Below are 24,678 nucleotides of genomic sequence, written 5' to 3' on the forward strand. Positions count from 1 at the left end.
GCTCATGAATATTAATTACATGACACGGTTTGCCAAGTAGTTCGACCTGATTAGCTTGAACTTGTACAGTATAATAATGGATATTCATTTTCAAAATTTGCTAAAGATCACATTTAACAGTGTTAGTAAATTATTAATGTTATTAAAGGTTAACTTTAAGTAATAGTTGAGTATAAACAATTGTATATCCATACTGATAAATAAAAAAATCTCTTATTACCGATATGGTACCATTCCAAGTCTTAAATGTAGCTAGTCCTCTTTTTGAACCCAAATTCATATAGTTCACAGGCCAGTGCCAGTGCCGTGTTGGCTTTGGAGGAAAGACCTGTAAAGACTGCCAGGAGAACCACTGGGGTGACCCAAGAGTACTATGCCGAGGTACTATGATCTTTCAGAGCATTTTATATATTCAGTCTGTATCCATATCAACTCTAATGCTAACACATTGTAACACATTTCATCATCAACTCTAGAATCCAGTTTTTGATTCACAAGTAATCATTATTCCCAAAATCCGATTGATTTGGTTACTTCTCCCCCACAGCATGTGACTGTGACCCCCGTGGCATCGAGTCATCTCAGTGCAACCGTGTGACCGGTCATTGCGTGTGCCAGCAGGGAGTGTCAGGGGTTCGCTGTGATCAATGTGCCCGTGGCTTCTCTGGCACCTTCCCTGATTGCAAGCCTTGCCACCAGTGCTTTGGGGACTGGGACCGCATCGTTCAGGATCTGGCAACCAGAACCAAAGCTCTCACAGATCGAGCCAAGGAGCTCCACACTACCGGCTTAACTCGAGCCTTCGAGAGAAAATTTAAAGAGTTGGAGGACATGCTGGCGCAGGCGCGGGACATTGTTAATGCCCGCAACGCCACCGCAGAGGCTGTCACCACTCTGATGGGCATGATAGAGGATCTCAGGTACAGTTTGGTTAGAGGGAGATACACCACATTTGCAGACCCTAAATTCTGTTGTATTGCCTGAAACATTAGTTGAGGGTGTTGGCGGGCAGGGGGAAATTACTTTATTACTATACTCAGTTATTAGTAAGAGGATATATTACTATTATTATTTATGAGTGCTATTGAAATGAATAAAGAAAATTTGCACACAAAAAATTGTAAACATTTTACTGGTCATCATAGCGTAAATGTATTCTGTACATTAAAATCTTTTACAAATCCTTAAAAATGCATACTTGTTCTTACTAAGATTGTCAAGTAAAGTAAATTTTACTTTACGTTTTAATTCATGTTACATTAGATTGTGTTTGAAATTAATTAGATTAAATTAGATTATTTAATGAATTAGCAAATGTCAATTGATTGTATCAGTTGATATCAGTAGCTAAGAAATTATTTTACTGTGAAACACTAAAGTTTATAATTAATTTTGGAAACTATTTAAGGTTTTCTTTTTGTTAAATACTTATAAATGAGTACTATGACTTGACATGGTACCCATACTTTCACATAAATATAATTGAAGTTTAATTTAATATTTTAGCATTTTTTCTCACTTTTTACACCCTTGATGGTGATCAGTTTGGTCCGTTCATCAGCTCTCTTTCTACTTTCCTCTCCCAGAGCTCAGATTGGTGAGACCACGGACACACTGAACCAGCTGGAGGGAGACCTGACCGCTGTGCAGGACAGTAACTATGAGGCCAGTAATGCATTAAGTACCCTGGAAAGAGAAGCGAAAGAGCTACAACTGAACTCAGATCAGCTTAACCGTCAGCTTGACATCCTCAAGAACTCCAACTTCTTGGGTTAGTCACTAATGATGTCTTACTGTACCTGAAATGCACTTACAGTGGCCCCAAAAAGTGTTATTTTAGGCCACACATACAAATGTTTGAACATCTTTGCATTGTATGATGAAATATCAAAACAAGTGGCATTTATTTATTATTAACTCACAGGGAATAATCCATTGACTGATCTTCGTTATTGGAGAATTATTTTTTTATACTGTATATATATGGTATCCTTCCTCAGGTGCATATGACAGCATCCGGGCTTCGTACAACAAGTCACGTGACGCAGAGCATCGTGCCAACAGATCTACCACTGACATTCCCTGCACAGTGAGCCAATCGGCAGACACCCGCAAGAAAACAGAGCGACTCATCGCCCAAAAGAGAGACGATTTTAACCGCAAAAACGCCGCCAACAAACGTACACTCACAGACTTAAATGCAAAAGCTCAGAATCTGGACATAAAGAAAATCAATGAAAAGGTAAGCAGCTCTTTGAGATGGCCACCTCAAATTTAAAGTTATAACAGTACATACATACATCTGGATTGTTAATTTAAATATTTGTATAGAATTTGTATATTTAAAAAAATATTATTTTGCAAGATATATATTTATATGTATACAATATTGTATATTTTATGAATAATAATATTTGATCATTTATTATTATATTGGTCTACATTAGAGCTCTTGATTTGTTATTGTTGCAGGTATGTGGAGCACCAGGTGATGCTCCATGTGTGGACAGCCCTTGTGGTGGAGCTGGTTGTCGTGATGATGAGGGCAAACGCCACTGTGGAGGCCTGAATTGCAATGGAGCTGTTGCAGTGGCCAACAATGCCCTGGATAGATCCAAGCATGCAGAAAGAGAGTTGGATAAAGCTATGGGAGTGGTGGAAGAGCTTTTTAAGCAGGTACAGACACTGATCAATGAGTAGCGTGATTAAAGCGTTTTCAGTGCTGACAATTCCTTTTATAAATATGCTCCAGAACGTGTTCAGTCTTTATTCTGCATCTTATGTTGTCTTGATGGTCTTATTAAGGTGGCAGATGCTAAGACCAAGGCTCAGGAAGCTAAGGATAGAGCCCAGGCAGCTTTGGAAAAAGCTAGTGATACCAAGAACAAGATGGACAATTCTAACAACGACCTGAGGGACCTCATCAAACAAATTCGGGAATTCCTCATGCGTGAGTTTTTAAATATAATGTAATATAGATAAGCAGAGGCGGACAGAGTACACAGCTTCATTACTTGAGTAAAAGTACAGATACCCCTTGCTAAATTTTACTCAAGTACAAGTAAAAGTACTACAGTCAGATGTCTACTTAAGTAAAAGTACTAAAGTACTTGTACTCTTGATACTCAAGTACTTTTAAAAACAAGAGTACATTTTCTAAATATTGCATTACTACTGCCACAGTGCTTACATTGGTAAACACAGCAAACACTTGAAGCGAAAACTATCATTAAATTGTTCAGAAAATTGAAATAGTCTGGCGAGGTGGGGCCACGGGTTGGCACATTCCCGGGATGGACCTGCTGCGTCTTCATCCATTGTTTCGTCCATGGTTTCGTCTCTTATCTAAATCTGACCATGGAGTTGACTTTGGTGGAAAGCTGAAGGTGATTGCTGATAGGCTGTCCCAATCAGTGGCGCCTGCACAATCCAATCACGTTTGAGAGGGAAACAACAAATTGAGGGTTTCCGAGATTTTTCTTTTTTCCTTTTTTTTTTTTAGAAGTAATGGGTTCTCACGGTTATGGATAGAAATGTAGCGGAGTAAAGAGTACAATATTTGCCTCCCAAATGTACTTGAGTAAAGTCATGAGTACTCCCCAAAAATGATACTCGAGTAAAGTACAGATCCCTCAAAATTGTACTTAAGTACTGTACTCAAGTAAATGTACTCCATTACTGTCCGGCTCTGTAGATTAGAAAAAAGTTTACCAAAAATAATAACATAAAATACATGGCAGATTATTCTCTGCATCTTATTCTACTTTGCACTTAATAGTATACTTTTGAATTATTTTATTATATATTATATTCTCTTTTTTTCTACAAATTATTCAATATACATATTAAAAAATAAACTAAAAAATAATAACATAAAATACATGGCAAATTATTATCTGCAACTTATTCTACTTTGCACTTAATAGTATACTTTAGATCTTTTCTTTTCCTTAGTTTTCTTATCAGTTTACAAATTATCTAAAGAGACTGTTGAATTGTACTTACTAATTAAATGGAAGAAATTATATTATATTTTATTATATTAAAATAAGAGAATAAAACTGAAATAAACTAATAAGAAAGTAAAATGCCTAAAACAGGGCAGTTTGCAGTTACTCTAGTTTGCACTTAATACTTGTACTAAATGTTCCAAACATATTCGTATATTTTCTCTTTCTTTATTTTTTTTTTTTTTTCTCAAAGAACCTTAACTTACAAATCTTTGAATTCTTTTGAGCTCAACCCCAGGTTCAGTGCTATCCCAGAGTTGTCTGAAAACTGAAAACCCTTTAATGTTAACTCTTTGGTCACTGTCTATATGTCATGTTGAATATTTGCAGAGGAGGGGGCAGATCCGGACAGCATTGAGGCGGTGGCCAATCGGGTGCTGGAGCTCTCTATCCCTGCTTCTCCCGAGCAGATTCAAAACCTCGCAGACGAGATTAAAGACCGCGTCAAGAGTCTGTCCAACGTGGACGCCATTCTTGAGCAGACCCAGAATGACGTCCGCAAAGCAGAACAGCTGCTGCTGGATGCCAAGAAAGCCAGGTGACTATCTGCACATATGGTTGTATTGTTTTTGTTTTTGTCTTTTAAATGTGAATGCAATCCATATCTTTCACTATAGGAATAAGGCAGAGGGAGTGAAGAGCACAGCTGAGAGTGTGAAAAAGGCCCTGAACGATGCCAGCAGGGCCCAGGCCGCTGCAGAGAAGGCCATTCAAAAAGCTAGAAATGACATTGGCTTAACTCAGAACCAGTTGGCACAGGTAAAACAATGATTGGGTTAACTTGAATATTTAGTTCTAAATTGATCGGTTTTGACAACAGGCGTTCTTGCAATCTTTCTAAAGATCCAATCAGAGACCACAGCTCGTGAGAAAGATCTTAATGATGCTATGGACAGGCTGGGAGATCTGGGACGCCAAATAGAGGCCTTAAAGACCAAACGTGCCAACAACAGCCTGGATGCAGCGCGGGCAGAGGAGACTGCTACCATGGCCCGGGACAAGGCCAATGAAGCTAAAGAAGTGTGTGGCAGTCTTCTGTTCGTCATTGAGTGTTTTGTTTACCAGAATTAATTGACTTTATCGTCTGTTTTAGATCCTGGACGGCGAGCTGTCCGATAAGTACCGTACCGTTCAGGGCCTGATGGACAGTAAGGCGAAGACAATGCAGGACGCTAAGCAGAAAGCAGAGCGCCTGAGAGATGAAGCGAAGGCGCTGCTGAAGGATGCCCAGGATAAAATGCAGAGGCTGGCGGGTAAGTGTGTGGGAGACGCACAGAGAACTGGAGGAAGACTATTCTTACAGTTCAGTTATATATATATATATTTCTCCAAACAGTGCCTTAATACTGTACATTATTTGTCCAAGACAAATGGAGGATAGAGGGAAATCTGAATATCTCAGATGACGATTGGGTGAAACTTTGATAGACACAATGGAAATCTACTAGCTCGTCCCTGTGGAGAGAATTCTGTTTGGAAGAATGTTACAAAGGGAAGGGTGCTAGCTGTTGGGAGATTATGTTAGGAAAGGGAAGCTAATCACATTTTTTGGGAGCGTTAGAAATTAACCCAGGTTTGGTAAGAGATTAAAAAGAATTTGGAAGCTGTTTTTGATGTGGTGACACCTGATGGGTGGAATAACAAAGAAAAGAAACTGATGAAATTTATGACAAATAAATGGTTAAAAGCAGAGCCACCTACAGCTGAAGACTGGATTGACATATTACAATATATATGTAGTGGAAAAACTTTAGCCTAGAAATCTAGACGCACCCTAGTCACCCTAGTTCAAATTTATTTTAACATTTTAAAATGTATTATTTAACATCCTGATGGCTTACCAGGCTAGAAAAACGTTCCTTTCTGTTAAGAACCCAGATAAAAAATTAAAAATGTGGAGAAAATTGACTGATTATATCAAACCAATTTTCCTGGAATTTTCTTGAAACATACATGGTCTGTAAAGCTTTTAAGAATAAGTAACAGCTCCCCTTGTTCTTTTGTAAAATACAAAACAACTGAATAACTTGAGTATTTTATTTTCATGACTAACCGCTGTACAGAACGGTGAACTGTAGTAGGCATGTAATGCAGTCAGGCCAAGGCAATTGGTTTAGGGTTTTTTGGCATCTCCATGTGGTCCTGTTCAGTATCGCAAATTGACTTATCTAAAATGTAAAATCTAAAATATTTGCTGTTGCGCTTAACACATACTATACACTGTGAATTCTGAACACTGTTTTTTTTCTGTCATAGGTGCTTCTGTGTGCATACATTTATGAATTATATGTAGTCCTTTTTTGGAAAGACCCCAAAATTTACCTTGGAAAAAGCTTGCAGTTTTGTCAGAATCACCCTTCAACCTGAGGTTACTTTGCTGGATATAGCTAATGATGGCAAAATAAACGTGTTAAATAAGATAAACGGTGTATGCTTAATTTCATAAGTGTGCAATTAATTAAAATAATAATAAAAAATACAAATCTATTAACAGCATATACGCATACATATCTGCCCTCTTGTGGTGACAAGTAATATTGTTCTTGTGTTTTAGTTAGTTTTATTTCCTTGTAAATCTAACCTGGTTGTGTGGTTGTTTTGTATCCATAGAGCTTGAAAAGGACTATGAGGAAAACCAGAAGGTATTGGAAGGCAAAGCCAGGCAGCTGGATGGCCTAGAAGATAAAATGAAGGCAATCCTGAATGCTATCAATAAACAGATTCAGATCTACAACACCTGTCAATAATCCGTCACAGGAAGGAAGCCCATCAGCTGGACTGCTGCTGTCTCTGAAACTTTCACTACTATCTGGAAGGATCTGCCTTTTTTTATTTTTTTCCGCCCAGGTTGCTACAGCAAAAGCTGTTTGCCAACAAACCTATAAGACAATGACAAACTGCCACCAGACACGATGTCTGCAACAAATGTTGTTTTAATGAAGGGCTTCTGTCAAAATACACTATATTAACCTATTTTCATTATGGAGTTAAATGAAATGCAGATATTCACATGTCTTTTGTAAGGCAGAGCAGTATTCTACTTTCTTTTTTTTTTCTTTTTTTTGCTTGTAAAATACTGTATACAGTATGATGAAGTTACTGAGTTCGCTTGAATGTAAAAGACACTGAATCGTGGCACGGACGTTGTAGTGTATAGATTTTTTTGTTTGCCCTTTATCTTTCAAAATAGGTATTGCTTGGAATTTTATTAACACTCATTTTCTGAGAAACACTTTACATTTGTTGTCTTCTGAGAAAACAGTTTCTATAATAGGCTGAATATCTAATATCTACTGTAACAATGGACTTACAAAGACATTGTTAAATGAAGTCAAATGAGTTAAGTTGGCCATATCATTGGTTGTGTATGATGTACATTGATTTACATCATGTTTGTTCCTATGAGAATAAAAAAAAACAGTAACACTTAATAAAAATGAAAAGTAATAATATCCCTATCTGATTTCTTGTATGTTCTCTACATGTAACCCTAATAAACGAGGAACAAAACAAAAACGTGTGAACACCATCCAATACAAAAAATAATGTGTCAAATATGTATTATGAATATCTGGCATTCACTTTGAGTGAAACAAGTCTGCAGGGTGGTTTTAAATAGATTTTCAGCTCCATCTATTGAATAGTTACCAAAATTGTTGACAAAATAACCATGTTTGCAAATCACAGGCGTATTAAATGCAAATGCTGTTTTTATAAAATAGCACCAAATAGATACTTAATACTTAAAATGAGAGAAATTATATGAAAATACAAACAATTTATTTACCATTTATGTAACATAGTTCATTATACATTTATAAGACTTTTTAAAATGTTTTTTTCTTTTGTTTTAAAGTATCTTTTGCTCATCATGGCTGCATTTATTATTATAAAAAAATAACTGCTTTCTATTTTTATATATTTTAAAATGTCATTTATTCATTATATTTAGTCATTTCATGTGATGGAATAAATTACATTTTTAATTAGTAGCAGCCACAGTGTGAAGTGAAGTGTCACATGATCCTTCAGAAATCATTCTAATAAGTTGTGCTGCTTAATATTTTTGAGGAAACCATGAGGCATTTTCGATAATAAAAAAAAGAAATGGTACATTCAAAAGAACAGAATTTATTCTGTTCAAAACAATAGTTTTCATCTGCGCATGGTTGTGAGCGCACAGGGACCAGGTCGCCCGGAAGTGGCTCGTGTGTGTGTGTATGTTTGTGTTGTGTGTGGAGCATGTTGCCGTGATCGCCGTCGTTACCCGGTTTGTTTTTGTTCTCTGAGTTACAGAGCAGCGGTCGGCTCATAAAGTGAAGGACGGGCAACGTTTTGCGTCTTTGTTTGTATTTACATCAGCCTGATTTCAGTTTTAACGCCACAAAATGGGTCCTGGTTAGGATTATTTTGGAAATAAAGAAGCATTGAGTTTGTAGAGGCGAGCTGATGCGGCTCAGGGGAGATCGGCGGCCCGCAGCCGTGTTCGAAGCCTGGTGCTGAATTAAGATAGAGTCGCTGCGGCTCCGCGAACGAAAGAAAGGACAAGCCGTTGCGACTCGTCATTTCAGAACAGCAACGAAAAAAAGTAAGATTCCAACTATAAACAACTGCTGTCATATCAAAATATCGTAAACTGCCCTCACTTCTCTTGCTGGTAAGCACACTTTTGACAATACCGCACCACCCGACCTTGCGGGTGAAGTGTTCATGCTCAGTAGAAGCTAAGCGCGTTATTAGCTGGGCAGTCGGCGCAGCGCGAGAGGCCTCGTGCCTCGGTTCCCTTAGCTCGCTCTCCACACAACACGGCTAACCGGCATCTCCAACAACCAAACAACACAGTTAAGATATATCACACTTCATACAAATGATATTTAGCAGCATTAGAACAAGGTTAACGTTAAGTGACAGTTTGTTGGTGAAATGTTTTGAGTTAAAGAGAACTTGAGTGTGGAATATAGCCGAACAGGCTAAGCTAGTCGGGTTAGCAACCGCGGCATTAGCGATCATTATGGGGGTTTAAGCTGCTTGAGTTTCCATGGACATAGTTTTCTCGTATGACAACTAAAATGAAAAACATAAGGAAATATAAAAATGACTGAAGTCAAAGATATCTTCTTTCGCCAAATTCACCATATATTGGGATAATGACATCGAAGTGTGAGGACACTGACATTAACCGGTGTTGGTGGCTTGACGTTTAATCATGTTTTCCAATAAACATTCACTAATCAAAAAGGTTTATTTGAACATTTGACATTAAAACAAGAGGTGCTTTTTCCTTTTTCATATTGCCAATCCAATTCGAATCAATAAACATAACGTTAGCCTCATAGCATAATTGCCTAAGTCCTTTAAAAAAATATATATATTAGGCAATTATGCTATGAGGCTAACGATAAGTGACAATACGATATTCTCACACTGTAAAAATAATCGTGATTTTAACGGTAAAAGACCGTAAAATGCTACAGTGAAAACCTGTTAATTGGTTAACAGAAAGTTTCCGTACTATATACGGTGAATGATTGTGATAGATCTAACCGTACATTTAATGTAATTTTACAGTAAAATACCGTTAATAGTCAGTTTTTGGAAGTGAAAAAGGACGTCATTGTATAATTTACAGTAAAAAAACCATAGAGACATATTTTTTTTGAAATTACTGTTTTTCTTTGTTTTTTCTAATCAGTTATGTACATCAGAGTTTTATGTCACATTTAATGTTGTTAAATTAATGTTTATTGCATTTTAAAATGTTACTATGATGGTGTTTAGTATTTGTGTGAATGACACTGCAACTTTTATATATTAATATTAACTTTCTTGTGAAAAAGCTGTTTGTGATGCGCTTTGATTCATCATGTGACTCTCATCACCACTGTGATTGGTGGGTGTCAGTGTATTACAATTGTACAAAATAGGCTAGATATAAGTACGTATATAGATCAGTAAATTAACATTATATCAGATAATGAAATCTTTTTTTTACTGTAAATTTAAGTTAAGTCTGTAAAACCTAAAATGTTGCTACTGTATTTTTTACAGTAGATTTCTGGCAACCACAGCTGCCAGTTTTTTACCGTAACTTTAATGGATTTATTTATTTTTTTACATCAAAATACACTTTGTTTAACATATTCAACAAATAGGAAAAGAGAAAATTAGATGAAACTTATGTAGACAGTTTTTCTCTTGGGACATTTGCAGTTGAAAAAAGGCATTAAATCGCAATATATATAATTGGAATACTCAGCATATTGTAAAATGTTTCAAGTCCTAATTGCATCATATCGTGATAATATCGTATTGTTGGGCCCCTGGTGATTCCCACCCCTACCACCTAACCCTTACATGCATGACTGTTGTTTTTGTTTGCAGTCTCCCTCTGATTCTCTTCTGGGAGTGCTCTCACTTGAAACACCGCCAAGATAGCTGGACCGGGCAGGAAACGGCCCAGCTCAGATCCAGATCCCTGTGGAAGCAGCTCCGGCAGCGGGAGCGAGGTAAGAGACGGCCGACCCATTAGCGGCAAGTGGCTGAAGATGGCCAGCAGCAGTACGGGACCCAGTGAATCGGGCCGGAGGCGAGGTCAGAGAGGACCTGACGATGCGGTCAGCACCAGCAAGAAGAAGCAGAAGGACAGAGTCAACCAGGAGAGCAAGGAGGCCAAGCGGGCAGCCTCAGCCAACAGCACAGAGACTAGGAAAGGTGAGGAGAGGACATGGTTTGTAAACACTCAAATTTAGGGGTGTAACAATATATCATGTCACAATATATCGCAATACAAAAATGCAACAATATGTATCGTGAATAGTTCACCCAAAATAAAAATTACTATGTGAGAAAATTTTTAAGTTTTCAGAGTTTTAGTGTCAGTACTACATTAAAATATTATATATAATGTTGAATATAATGTAAAATAATGCAATAGGGGAATATCTGTGTTAAAAAGTGGCCTACATTATTTTAAATGTATCTAGTCAGTGACAGAGAAACATATTCGTCTAAAATAACTATAATAAAATAACAATAAAATGTATTTTCAGCTTCAGAATCATGAATTATTCTGGTGTCTCTATTTTCCTGTGCTTTGGGTTTCCAGCACCAAGTCCAAGAATATTCATTTATACACACAATGTAATATCTAATTTATCAGTTTAATAAACAGTAAAATTTTTGTTAACCTTTTATCATATGTCTTGGAGTGTCGCAATAATATCGTATCGTGAGTTCAGTATTGTGATATGTATCGAATCGTGACATGAGGGTATCGTTACACCCCTACAAATTAGGTCTGAATTTCTTTATCTCACTCAGGTCCTTTACTTCAATTAATTTGATCTTTTTCATTTGTCCTTTCGCTTGGTGGTGTTCTGCCAGGCGTTAATCTTGGAACTCAAGCCATTGGTTGGGACCTAGACAGTTATTTGAATCATATGCTTGGGCAAAAAATATAGTATGGGATAATTGTTTTACTGCAGTGGTATCTAATGTAACATGAACCGAAAGAAAGTGTCTGTGGTGCAGTGTTCTTTTGACTGTTATAAAATGCAGTCTGGCCCATAGCTAGAGGTTAAAGTCATTAAAGGCATAGTCCTTGTCCTGTTTTCGTTTGCAGAGCTGGGAAGATTCCAATATTTTGCGTAGTGTGGTAAACAGGGAACCGGGGCGGGAAGTTAACAGACATTAACTCTGTGAAACGTACTGAACTTACGTAATTGTTCTGCTATGGTAGTCCCTATTGATTTAGCTATGTCACTATTTCTATAGCTAGCCTATTGAATTGGTTGTTGTGTGGCATTAGAAGCATGTTTTAGTTGGTATGTATTAGGGCTGCACGATATTGGAAAAAAATTACATTGCGATATTTTTTTTCCCAACGATATATATCGCGATATTGCGAGCCATCAATCCAGGCTAAAGTCAATAATTACCATTCCATGTTATTAATAATTTCACTAATAAGCAAGCTTAGTAAACAAGTAAAAAAAAGGCCACTTAATATTTTATTCCAGAAACATATTTCTCTCAGAATTCGGTGAACGTTCTTCACAGGACCTAACGTTCTTCAGGTTCTAGGACCCGAAAAACTATGTTTTCTGTGCTGATTCAGTGACGCGTTCATGTAAACGGCACCTATAACCAGCAAAAGTAATGATTAATAATATGTAAAATATTGCGATGTGAAATTTTAATTGTTTATTAATAAACAAGTGTTTTCTGTAAAGATTAAGTTGACAATACTGACTCGCGATCTTCGCAGCAGTGATCGGGAGAAATGCACTTTTCATACAGATTAGGCTATTATTATTATTTTTTTAATGGTTCTGTTTAAAAGTAGAGATTTCTGTAGATAATAGTAATATTTCTATTTTATTATTATTATTATTATCATTATTATTATTAGGTGTGTGAGGCGAGTAGGCTACCTTTTATGCTGATTTGCGGTTCATGGATGATCTCCAGTTCAGTCGCTGGCTGCCATAAATTGGATAATGAAATAGCCTACTGATTAAAATTAAGATACAATTAATACGAAACGAAATTCGTTTTAAAGAAAGGCTTTGTGCTTTCTGTTTGAGGTATCTGTGAAAGTTTTAAAGCAGTCTTTTACTGCCGCTTTCATAACGGTCGCGTCCTTAATAACATTGTTTTTTCCTCATAAATGCGAACACGAAAAATAAACGACTTAAAAAAAAAAAAAACATCCACAACTTTATAACACTCCAGCAAAGTAGCCTACCTCTTTTTGGTCAACATCCTCCTTTTTGTAGACGAAATAGGCTAGTCCCAAATAGCTGATTTTGACTTTTTTGCGGCGGATCCTCTTCGTAGCGCATTTTTAGCTATAGGATTGCCAGTGAATGTTGGCTGTGAGCAGTGAGCTGCGGCACAGCGAACCAATCACTGTGCATGCACGCGGAACGCGTATGTCACCCCAGCAAAAAGCCATACAACAATCTCGTGTTTACTGTGTGCTACTAACGTTACCCTTCACATCGCATGTTCCGGCGATGTGACTATCGCTCATTCGCACATCGCGATGTCGATGTTAAAACAGAATATCGTTCAGCCCTAGTATGTATGTTGTGAATCCAGTTTCATTTAGGCTGACATTTCTGATAATCATCTTTTGGTAATTGTCTTTGAACAAAACAAAGTGATAATGAAAGTTAAACTACAACAATAAGGGGATTTTGAATGCTGTGATCTCAGATGTTTTTTCAGATATGTATGATTTCACATCACTGACAGCTGTTAAATGAGCCTTATTTTCTCTGTTGGATGTTTATGTAAGTCCATAAGTAATAATTTGTTTGGTTATTGATGGCTTTTCAAAGTTATCATGTCCTTGGCATTCATGGAGAACCTTAATCTTAAAGTATATGGCGGCAGCTTCTTAGACTTTGTTGAATATACTTCAGTTGACCAGGCAAGAGATATATTGTTATTGCTTTATTACTGTTACAGATTGTTTTTGTTTAACTTTCAGATAGCTGTAATGCAGACCTATTGTTTTATTTCTGCTTTTGAAAGTTTTATTTCTACCTTTATTTCTACTTTTGCTGGCTCACAAATTAATACTGGTTAAATTGTGACTTACATAGTCATGGTTTTCATCGTTGTTTTGCGCTAATTATTAAGCTGCACATTTATGGAAGATTCTTTCTGCCACAGAATAAAAAAACAATATTTTGTCTTTTTATCTCACAATTCTGACTATTTTCTCTCACAATTGCAAGTTTATATTCCGCAATTCTGATTTTTTTCCTCAGAATTGTGAGATATAAACTTGAAATTGCAAGGTTTCACAAAGCTATTTTAGACCGGTCTATAGTGTTAGACAAGTCTAAAATTTGCTCATAGACTAGTCTAATGAACAAATTATTGAAAGAGTAAACACCACTAAATTTCTCGGAGTCTTTATTGATGAATGTCTACAATTTAAATATCATATTGATCAGTTAATAAAAAAATTATCAAAATACGTTGGATTATTTTTCAAAGTATGAAATTTTCTTCCACAGTCAGCACTTGTCATATAAAACCTTGTTTGAGTCTCATTTAAATGATTGTAATGTCATATGGTGTAATACTTTTACTAGCTACCTGAAAAAAATAGTCTTTACAGAAAAAAATTATACGGGTATTAACGTGGTCTGAGCCAAATACCCCCTCGCGTCCATTGTTTCATCGTCTTGGTTTATTAAGACTTACCGAATATAATGTTTTTCATAATGCCTGTATGATATTCCAGGTTGTTCATAAGTTAAATTACCAATTGTGTGAACTTGTCCCAATCAGTCGACCCCAGCATACATATCACACAAGGGAAAAACATTTAAAGGGATAGTTCACTTTGAAATTAAATTTTGGTATGTTTTAGCTTACCTCAAGGGCATCCAAGATTTAGGTGTCTTTGTTTCCGCAGTAGTTTCAATTTTGATATTTTTAGGTCAAACCGTTCTTGTCTGTCAGTCATATAATGCAGGTCTATGGTCACTGTCTTAAAGAGCATGCACAGAGTCCAAATTAAAACAATTTCCCGTCGTCCAAATTAAACAATTCCCCATCGTAAGTACACATTGATGGCCTAAGACACGAAACGAGCGGTTTGTGTGAGAAAACGAACAGTATTTATATCGTTTTTACCTCTTATACACAGCCACGTCCAAGTGATCTGATCTGACGTGTACGCAGACTGGTGCATAGATATATATACACTAGATGTCGCCTTGTCTACGGCAGTTCATTGGAACGAATGTCTTTAAGGCAACATCTAGTGTATATATATCTATGCACCAGTCTGCGTACACGTCACACACCAGGATGCGCGCGCGCCCTCAGATCACTTGGACATGGCTGTGTATAAGAGGTAAAAACAATATAAATACTGTTTGTTTTCTCACATAAACCGCTCGTTTCGTGTCTTAGGCCATCAATGTGTACTTACGATGGGGAATTGTTTAATTTGGACGACGGGGAATTGTTTTAATTTGGACTGTGCATGCTCTTTAAGACAGTGACCATAGACCTGCATTATATGACTGACAGACAAGAACGGTTTGACCTAAAAATATCAAAATTGAAACTACTGCGGAAAAAAAGACACCTACATCTTGGATGCCCTTGAGGTAAGCTAAAACATACCAAAATTTAATTTCAAAGTGAACTATCCCTTTAATTACTGGTAAAATAAGACGATTGAAATGTACGAGCCTGAGTGTAGTCTGTAGAGGTCCGCAGATTTGGAACGAGCTTGAGGAAAATCTTAAATTGTTGCATTTTGTCTCCGTTTTCAAGATAAATCTTCAGGAAAAATTGCTTTTAAACAATAGAAAATAGCGGAAAATATGTGTTTGTTGGAGGAGTATAACAGTTACAAGGACATTTTACTTGGGAAATTTAGCGGAGAATGTAGTAACAAGAAGAAATGTTTAAATTATGAGCCATTTTCCCTTTTAACTGATTGTTACTGCTGGTTGCCAAGGTAACATAGAGTCTTAGACCTAAGTTAGCCTGGGTGTAAGGTGTCTAATTTTTTTGGTCTAAATTAAGTCAGTCTTTATTTTTGAGAAACAGTCTAACTTGCATTAGACTAGTCTATGAGCAAATTTTAGACTTGTCTAACACTATAGACCGGTCTAAAATAGCTTTGTGAAACCGGCCCCTGTTCTGAGGATTAAAAAATCCCCTGCCCTACATTTTTCTTTTTGAATGACCGGTTCACTCGTATGTACTTCACAATACAGAATTAAAACATTGACACTTAAATCTACTGGAAAAGTTTTCAGTTTACGATTACCATTGGTTATTGAGACACGTGACTACAGGTTTGATAAACGTACATTAGCTTTTTTTTTGTCTCAGTGTGCCAGCCTGTGCCCTGTCTGCTGAGTGTTTTGCCTCTGCAGTGCTGTGCTGAGTGCTGAAGTGTTGTAATCCAAGCCTGTGAGTCTCTGCTTCAGTAAAGAAGTGCTTTGTCAAGGTCAGTGGAGTGACTCTGCCCGGCACATGCATGAGAAGACTTCACTCCTCCCTCATTGGCCTCTACATGCATTCGATATGGGTGCGCCATTGTCTTTCTCTTGTCGAAATGTCATGTTTCAGAGCACCATCCCTACACGAACAACGGGAGATGGACTGATGATTTGTATTTGTACATGTAAGGGAGGCTCATGGGATACTGGCAGAGTGGAGATGACATCACGTGGAATAGAAACCCGGCTGTGGGGCGTTGCGGCGTCTTCATGACCTTTTAGATCTGTGTGTCACAGTGAGAGAGAGTAAAGGGACGGGACTAGCTGTCACTTGATCCTGAAGCCTGATCCTTAACGATAAACACGCTCTCTTTCTAGCTCTTTCCTGCTCTCTCTGACCTGCTGGCTCACATGCACCTATGTTAAACTCAATAACAGTGCAGTTTGAAATCGAAAGGGAGTTGGGCTTTCTGCTATGACAGGCTATCAGATTGTGTAGCGTTATCATGAAATCAGGTTTGATTTTTGTTTTTAATTTGTAGCAGCTCATTGTTTTCTCTGTACATTAATGTTCTTGTGTTTTTCCTCTGCTAATGGAATAATACTTTTAATTACAGTCAGGGTTTTCTTCAGTGATATTAAGTAATGTGTTTGTAATGGATCCAGTCTTACATGAATGTACATTTTTCTGTTTAGATTTGTTTCTGGACTGGAAGCAGAATGCTTATGAGGTGATTGTGAGGCTGAACTGTGGAGATGCTGGGGTGCTGAGAGTAGAAGATATCGATTCTGCTTTTTCCGATTCCGCCTGCCACATCCGCTTGCCGGGTAAGGACAGTAGGCTATGTGTGCCGGGTACTGGTCACTCTTGTGGCCATCGTATTTGGTTCATGTTTGTCTTTTTTCTTATTGTGTGCTGTGCTTGTCATGGTTTTTGTTATGAGTGTAATGTATACTATTTTTCAAAAGTTTGGGTCAGTAAGATGTTTGGTTTTTGTTTGTTTTTTTTCATTGAGGGAAATTAATACTTTTATTCAGCAAGGACTATTAAATTGATCAAAAGTGACATTTGTAATGTTACAAAAAAATTATATTTCAAATAAATGCTTTAAATTGTAATAATATTTCACAATATCACTGTTCTTACTGTGTTTCTGATCAAATAAATGAAAAGCCTAAGAGACTTCTTTCAAAAACATAAAAAATCCTACCAACTCCAAACTTTTGACCAGTAGTGTATGTACTGTGATGTTTGTGTGTTCTCAGATGGCCGTGAATGGAGCTGTCATCTCCACGAAGAGATTGAAGCCTCCTGCAGTAAATTGCTTTATAAGGAGAAAACAAATGTTCTGCAGCTTGTCATGCACAAGAAGATCCCCCTCAACACCTGGCCCACCTTCGCTGTAAGAACACCTGCTCACTTTTTTTTTACTATTTTTCTCTTGTTGACCATCTCCTTTTTTCCCCTTTTTTTTTTTACACTTCCCACTAATTTAACCTATTGGGCAGATACAGCTGCCATTCCTTACAAAGAAATTCTGTACATTTTTTAAAACTAAACTTGACTAATCTAATGCAATTTCTTTATTAGCCTATTTAGACGTCCCTTTTGAGGGCGATTTCCAATTGGTCTGAAAGAGCAATGTCAGAACTATGTGGCCATGCACACATGCAGCTTTGAGCATTCATGAATGTTTTCCTAGTCTGAGATCCCTCAGATAAGCTTTATTTATTCATGTTCCCCCATTAAACAGAACAAGAAAAAGACTGAAGCGGTGAACATCCTTACAGAGAATGGCAGCAACCACCAGCAGTCAACCACAGGGCGGTCTGAAAAATCTGGCGAAACCATTGAAAAAATGCCCCCAGTGACTTCTGCTGAGCAAAAACGAGGTAAACCCGACCGAGGGTTGAAACGAGGGATGAAAGGCAAACAGGTGGAGCTCACTGAGAGCACAGGCGTGAAGGCGGCAGAGATTAAATCAAGCGATAAAGCAGACCCGATTAATGAGCCCAGCGCAAAGCGCACCACACGACCCTCTAGAAACACAAAGGAGCCCCCTCTAGCTCCCTGCTCCTCGAAGGAGTCTAAATCCAAACAAGCAGTTAATGGCAAGACACACACATCAGCTGTAAGCAGTGGTGCCTCTTCATCTAGCAATGCAAAAGACAACAGGGCTCAGATGCAGGGCAAAGGTCAAGCATGCCAGGCATCGCAGGTAGAAAAAGAAGTGGACAGGAGGCCAAAAAGCAGTGCTCAGGTGAGACTTCACTCGAAAATGAAAATATAATCAGCAGGAAACAGAATGGTGGAAAGAATCTCTCACATCCTGTGGTCTGTGTTTTGTATTGTTTACAGGTTGAAGCAGATGATAGCAAGGTTGCTTCCTCCGTGTGTGAGCCAAAGGTGACGCAGCAGGAGAGGAGTTCTTCTCCCGTGCAAACAAGCTCTGAAAAGATAGCATCAGATGAGACAGAGGAAAAGAAGCCACAGGCTGATACCCAGATCCCTAAAATGCTTCCATCTCATGATTCAGGGTCTGGAGAGCCTGTTTCAACATCCTCAAAGAGACAAGAGTCTCCTCAGAAGAGCTGCTCAGAGGAGAAGAGAGACAAGTCCAAGGAGGAGCCACATGGAGGGAGCCATGAGGAGGATACAGGAGGTCAGTTAAGAACATTTGTAATATACTGTGACACATCATTTTTCAAAAACATTTTAAAAAAAATCGTACTGACTCAAAACCTTTGAACCTTTTTTTTTCTCTCTCATGACTGATGTGTGCTAAGGTCCGGAGCCAATGGTGAACTTGAAGTTTGTGAAGAATGACTCGTATGAGAAAGGGACAGACTTGATGGTTGTTAACGTCTACTTGAAAGAAATTTGCCGGCAGACCTCCAGGGTGCTGTTCAGGGAACAAGACTTTACTCTTATCTTCCAGACCAGGTGAGAGATTCAGCCGCACACACGAGTTTCCTCATGAGTAACTCTTAAGTTTCCATTAATTGTTGAAACCGTCCACAGTGATCCCAACTTTTTGCGCCTTCATCCGGATTGCGGACCAAACACTGTCTTTAAATGGCAGGTTAAACTCAGGTAAGATTGTCTGATGGACATCCTAATCTCCTTCGATCCACTACTAGTCAAGAGTGTGTTTCTGAGGGTTTCTTCATTGGTTCCATCTGCTGATGTTTCAGGAATCTAATCCAGCCAGATCAGTCCAGCTATGCCTTTACTCCGTCCCGAATCGACATCACCCTGAAGAAAAGACACAGTCAGCGCTGGGGGGGTCTGGAGGCCCCTGCCACACAAGGTCTGCTGCCTGGATTCTTTTTGCTTCTGAAACAGTCTTTTACAAACAAACACACATGAATTTGTCTGCATTTCATGATGTCTTACATCTCCAAAGCGATAGCTGCCTGAACTGTGTCCATGACTAAAGGCCTGTTCACACCAAGGACGTTAACGATAAAGATATAGTTCTAAAATTCGTTCTCAATATTAAAGAATAGCAGAGTTCACACCACAGCTATAACGATAGGGCTGGGCGATATGACGATATTATTGTATATAGACGATGTCTCGCAAGTATCGCAATGTCGATTATAACAGTCTGTTTCCAGACGATAATCGTCAAAAAATGACAAATATATTTCACATAACCCTATAGTTATACACATATTTATAGCATGAATTAAATATTTTCTATAGTAGTTAGTAGGGTTAGGTATAGAAAATCGATTCTTCTTGATAGCATTCTTTAAGCACAAGACGCAAGAGAACACTTCTGCATGTGTGTTGTTTTATGTGCTGCGCCAAAGAGCCGCCTCTCACATAGTGCACGGACAAATAGCCTACACACACAATTATATCACACAATTATCCTTCTAGTTGATTTATAGCATCAAATAAACATGAATAAACATCAGAAGAATTCTTGTTTCAACCACGGAAAGACGTCAGCACACAAAATATCCCTGTAAACACAGTCGGTTTTGTCTTTAAACGGCTGAGAAAGTAAAACAGTAGGCCTATGTCTATTGAATCAGTGCATTGACAGCCTATACTCGCTGCCACCATTAATGTTGATCAAAGAACAAAAGAAAAAGAAAATCACTCACTGAACTTTTGTAACTTTAATGAGCTTAATATTTTATTTGCCTGTTGTTCGGCGCTGACAGCTCTTACGGCAACGTGTCTGTGTAGCCGCGACTTTGAGATGCGTTCCCTGTCAAACATCATTTTAGCCTATTTTTACTTTTGTTATTTTGTTAAATATTTTTTCTGGATTTCTTGATCTTTATATAAAAAAAAAGTATTCGTATGCTATTCATTTTTATACGGTTTATTTTGTTCTGCAGACGAAAAAAATGTAACTGCTGTTAATTCAGAATTGCAGATATATCTCCAATTTAAAAAAAAATTATATTATCAAGTAGCCTAGGTCTATTTTATTTTGGTCTGCAGTCTAATAAAAGTAACTTCACCTGTTACTGATTATTAATTTAAATGTTGCACATAATAAATAGGCCTAATCAAAAATCACAAACATGACCATTGTAGCCTAATTAAAATTAAAATTCCGTTATATTGCAATGAAGAAATTGCGTTCCTTTGAACGTCATGCACGCGTTCTGAGTTTAAAATGTTGGTAGCTCCGTTACAGCATATTGGGAGCATTATACTTTGCTTTAAATTAAAAAAATAAACACACAAATATCATTCTTACTTACTTTTGTTTCTAAATAAATAAAGCAGTAGTTTTTATTTCGTAAGTGGCTTGTGACCTTGGAACTCTAAAACCAGAAAGGAGGAGGGGAAAAAAAAGTTTTTTGCTCATGCAGAATGAACCAATTCGTTTTTAATCCCTAATTTTAGACAAATAACAAATATATTATAGTTTGAATACAAGTTTAAAAACAGCACTACATGTTATAATTAGGAAATTAAACTTATTATTAAATCAGGTGATTACGCCAAAAAAGAAAGAGAAACATCGGACCTTATGGAGAAAAAAAAATAGGCAAGACACAGCTATGACATGCATTCACAAATCTTATAATCACCAAATTAGGTTCTGTTCTGTTCAGTATTCAACACTTCTCGCGAGTCGCGAAACGAAATTCATTTCAAACACAGATGCGATAGTAACAGTGTGGAAATTATTAGCAACACTAACATAACAGCAAAGCTAATGTTTTATGTTCGTTCAAGCTCAGACTAACCGAAGTAAAACTTTTAACGTTTCAATCATTAAATTAAACTAGCTGAATCAGATAACTAGGCTATCATTAGATAAAGTGCAGCCAAACTGAACATGTTTTGTGTTAACGGTGTATGTCGGCAGTGTTGTCTCTGGCGGGGCGTGTTTGGGGCGGGGCTTGGGTAGACGATATAATCGGATATCGCGATATTTTTTAATGCGATTATCGATCAAATATTTTCTATATATTGCCCAGCCCTATTTAACGATATAGAGAAACAATATAGTTGGGATCACTTTATAGACGATTGTTTTCCCAACGGTTGAACAATAAATCACTGACAGCCAATCAGAATCCATTCTAATTTAAGTGCTCGTGCATTTAAAATGGCAAGTTAATCGCTGAGGTCCAGAAAAATCCACCACTATTTGACAAGTCAAGCCCCTTTTCAAGAAAATGGAAATGGAAAACAGACGTGAGAAGTATTACCTCAGGTATCCAGCTCTCGTTTCAACAACATTGTCTTGCTTCCTTTGAAGTTGCGGTGAAAAAGACTAGGTGTTGTTTTTATTCCAATATATTAACTACGTCAGCTAAATTCACTGTTAGATTATTAGATCGATTTTCTGAGAGCTCTGATATGTGTAATAGGGAGCACACGTTATTATTACTGTGGAAAAGCTGGACTGTTTTTGTTTACATGCTGAAATGAGGGAACCAGTCAAAAATGGGAATGTGACTACAGGGAGTGATCTAGTAACTCGATACGAGCGCGAGACTGGGTCAAGCCAAATGTGCCAATGTGCTCTTGACTTCTTGTCTTTATGCCAGGCTCCTGACCCACACTGCTCTACATAGCCTTCTCTCAAATTTAACTACCTCTTCAATATTGCGTTTTACTAGGGCTTTGCCAGTCCGATTATATACAATGTTATATAGTAATGCATCACAAAATTAATTGCATCATGAGGTGGTTTCCAATACGCAGCCTAACTTTTTACAAATGTAAGTTATAATTATTCAGTTACGTTTATGTTATAACAATATATACACTACCGTTTGAGACAAAAGATTTTTATTTCAAATAAATGCTGTTTTTTATTTCTATTCATATAAATCCTGAAAAAATACATCATGGTTTCCACAAAAATATTAAGCAGTACAACAACATTGATATTGATAAGAAATTGTTGAAGCTGACTTTTAAATGCTAACCATAAGCTCCTTTGTCTGTTTAAGGTGCAGTGGGGGGCGCCAAGGTTGCTGTGCCCTCCAGCCCTTCCACACTTGAGAAGAGTCAGCCTGGAAGCAGCCAGCATGCACTTCCTGCTAAAGAAGAACCACGTGTGGGAGAGGAGAAAGCCAAACCCCCTCGAGCCTCAGAGGATTCCGGCCTGGATGCCGTGGCCCCTCGCTCAGTCCAAGAACAAATGTCCCTCAAACAGGAACCAACTGTTGCAACGGTACTATAGCAGACAATAAGGAATGTGTCATCATGTTCATGTCACATATGATAATCTAGTGGACCATAACTGGTCTCAAGCCTGTTAGATATGACTTGTCTTTTCGTCTGTCCACAGCCCAAGCCCACCTGCATGGTGCAGCCCATGACTCACACTCCTCCTGCAGGCAGTGAGAGAGCTGAAGAAGTGGAGGAGAAGAAGGTGTGTCTCCCTGGCTTCACTGGACTGGTCAATCTGGGAAATACTTGCTTTATGAACAGTGTGATCCAGTCCCTTTCCAACACACGGGAGCTCAGGGATTATTTCCACGGTCAGTGGCATTTTCATTGATGAGAATTGATTCTTTTCATATGGTTATGTATCTTACCCAGCTATGTATTTTTGTGGTGTTTATTGTTTTCAGACCGTGCGTTTGAGTCAGAGATTAACTGTAATAACCCATTGGGCACGGGTGGACGACTTGCCATTGGCTTTGCTGTTCTACTTCGAGCGCTGTGGAAGGGCACTCATCATGCATTTCAACCCTCCAAATTAAAGGTATCCCTGCAGAAACAAAACTGTCCTGTTATACCATATCTTGTAGTTTTCCGTATGTGATTGTTAAAAAAAACCATAATGACCGGGTGTTGTTTCATTCCTCTTCATAGGCTATAGTTGCCAGTAAAGCAAGTCAGTTTACAGGCTACGCGCAGCACGATGCTCAGGAGTTTATGGCTTTCTTGCTGGATGGGCTGCATGAGGACCTGAACCGCATCCAAGACAAACCATATACAGAGACCGTTGACTCAGACGGCCGTCAGGATGAGGTGAGTTCTTGATTTTTGTCTCAAAACATACAAAATAATATTACCTATAATGGTTTCAGTTGAATTTGGGAAGGGATTGCATACTTAGAGCAGAGTGTGCAAATAGCAAGAAAAAAGCAAATACATTTTTTTTTAAGTTTTACAATTGACAAATGTAAGCATTCTCATTAATGGTATCAAGCTTTAGTCTCTGCACTGTATCAAGTATGGTTACATATCTGCTGAACGTTGTTCTTGTTTATTGTTTGGCAGGTTGTTGCAGAGGAGGCATGGCAGAGGCATAAAATGAGGAACGATTCTTTCATTGTTGACCTCTTTCAGGGCCAGTACAAGTCAAAGCTGGTGTGCCCAGTGTGTTCTAAGGTAATGCATCAAGAGCAAAACAAGACCTATGATTAGGGTGACCAGATTTCTCATGGTGGAATAGGGAGAGGATGGGCGGGGACCGACCCCCTTCCCCATAATGCTTTGGATGGGAAATAGAATAGAACTAGAAAAGGTCTAAATTGAGTTAATTGTTCCCCACTTTAGCCTTCTTTGTGTGTTAGGAAATGTTTATTACTTTTGATGATGTTTGGCAAATGATGTACAGTATCTGTTAGCAGTATGGTTGTGGGAGTTTACTCATTTGTTATTTCCTTCTTTTTTTTAGGTTTCCATAACCTTTGACCCCTTCCTGTACTTGCCTGTCCCTCTACCTCAGAAGCAGAAGGTGCTAACTGTTTTCTATTTCGCTAAAGAGCCTCACAAGAAACCAGTCAAGGTAAAAACAGCATAAAAATCTAAAGTTCCTTAGCAAGCCTGTGCATGAAGGGTTTAATCTGTTTATTTTTATTTAGATGGGCATTCTCATTTTATTCATATTTGATATAAAACGTTTGCCCTTTGCCAACAATTTGTGAAGGTTTTGGTCAGTGTGAGTAAAGAGAACTCGAGCACGACTGAAGTTCTGGATTCAATATCCCGCAGTGTGAGGACCAAACCAGAGAATCTGAGGCTGGCAGAGGTATGATGATTCTGTTCTGAACCCTTCATTTGCTCGTTTGATCCATGTTTTATGGCAAATTATCTAGAGGCAAACATGTGTTTTACTATATAATGCCCCAGAAACTTGTCACACATATTAATTTAAACATGAGCAATATAAATAAACAGTTGTTATTTAATTACTCAGTTACGATACATGTTGTTTGTGTTCTAAAATATTTAGAGT

General features: G+C 37.9%; 2 protein-coding genes across 8 annotated transcripts in view; both read left to right on the forward strand.

The window, feature by feature from the left end:
• lamb2 (laminin, beta 2 (laminin S)) overlaps positions 1 to 7,462 on the forward strand; it is a 41,859-nt gene extending 34,397 nt beyond the window's left edge. For all 3 annotated transcript variants that reach the window (XM_084428358.1, XM_084428360.1, XM_084428359.1), the window contains 11 exons: positions 285 to 381; positions 548 to 920; positions 1,587 to 1,771; positions 2,001 to 2,242; positions 2,473 to 2,676; positions 2,806 to 2,950; positions 4,341 to 4,548; positions 4,628 to 4,769; positions 4,854 to 5,030; positions 5,104 to 5,263; positions 6,621 to 7,462. In XM_084428358.1, the coding sequence (XP_084284484.1) occupies positions 285 to 381; positions 548 to 920; positions 1,587 to 1,771; positions 2,001 to 2,242; positions 2,473 to 2,676; positions 2,806 to 2,950; positions 4,341 to 4,548; positions 4,628 to 4,769; positions 4,854 to 5,030; positions 5,104 to 5,263; positions 6,621 to 6,757 (2,070 nt within the window). In that variant the 3' untranslated portion in view covers positions 6,758 to 7,462. The remainder of the gene's footprint in view (positions 1 to 284; positions 382 to 547; positions 921 to 1,586; positions 1,772 to 2,000; positions 2,243 to 2,472; positions 2,677 to 2,805; positions 2,951 to 4,340; positions 4,549 to 4,627; positions 4,770 to 4,853; positions 5,031 to 5,103; positions 5,264 to 6,620) is intronic.
• A 731-nt stretch (positions 7,463 to 8,193) lies between these two features.
• The window catches only part of usp19 (ubiquitin specific peptidase 19), a 29,672-nt gene continuing 13,187 nt past the window's right edge, over positions 8,194 to 24,678 (forward strand). For 2 of the 5 annotated variants that reach the window (XM_084428363.1, XM_084428361.1), the window contains exons 1-16: positions 8,194 to 8,598; positions 10,392 to 10,721; positions 16,691 to 16,822; positions 17,261 to 17,397; positions 17,749 to 18,255; positions 18,354 to 18,657; positions 18,782 to 18,938; positions 19,017 to 19,088; positions 19,190 to 19,305; positions 22,436 to 22,659; positions 22,777 to 22,969; positions 23,063 to 23,196; positions 23,307 to 23,465; positions 23,718 to 23,828; positions 24,118 to 24,228; positions 24,370 to 24,471. In XM_084428363.1, coding sequence (XP_084284489.1) covers positions 10,556 to 10,721; positions 16,691 to 16,822; positions 17,261 to 17,397; positions 17,749 to 18,255; positions 18,354 to 18,657; positions 18,782 to 18,938; positions 19,017 to 19,088; positions 19,190 to 19,305; positions 22,436 to 22,659; positions 22,777 to 22,969; positions 23,063 to 23,196; positions 23,307 to 23,465; positions 23,718 to 23,828; positions 24,118 to 24,228; positions 24,370 to 24,471 — 2,625 coding nt within the window. In that variant the 5' untranslated portion in view covers positions 8,194 to 8,598; positions 10,392 to 10,555. Of the gene's footprint in view, positions 8,599 to 8,761; positions 8,852 to 10,391; positions 10,722 to 16,690; positions 16,823 to 17,260; positions 17,398 to 17,748; positions 18,256 to 18,353; positions 18,658 to 18,781; positions 18,939 to 19,016; positions 19,089 to 19,189; positions 19,306 to 22,435; positions 22,660 to 22,776; positions 22,970 to 23,062; positions 23,197 to 23,306; positions 23,466 to 23,717; positions 23,829 to 24,117; positions 24,229 to 24,369; positions 24,472 to 24,678 lie in introns of those variants that run through there. The other 3 variants (XM_084428365.1, XM_084428362.1, XM_084428364.1) reach the window with 3 other exon arrangements.

Source organism: Rutilus rutilus (genome assembly GCF_951802725.1).
Source record: "Rutilus rutilus genome assembly, chromosome: 13".
Classification (NCBI taxonomy): Eukaryota; Metazoa; Chordata; class Actinopteri; order Cypriniformes; family Leuciscidae; genus Rutilus; species Rutilus rutilus.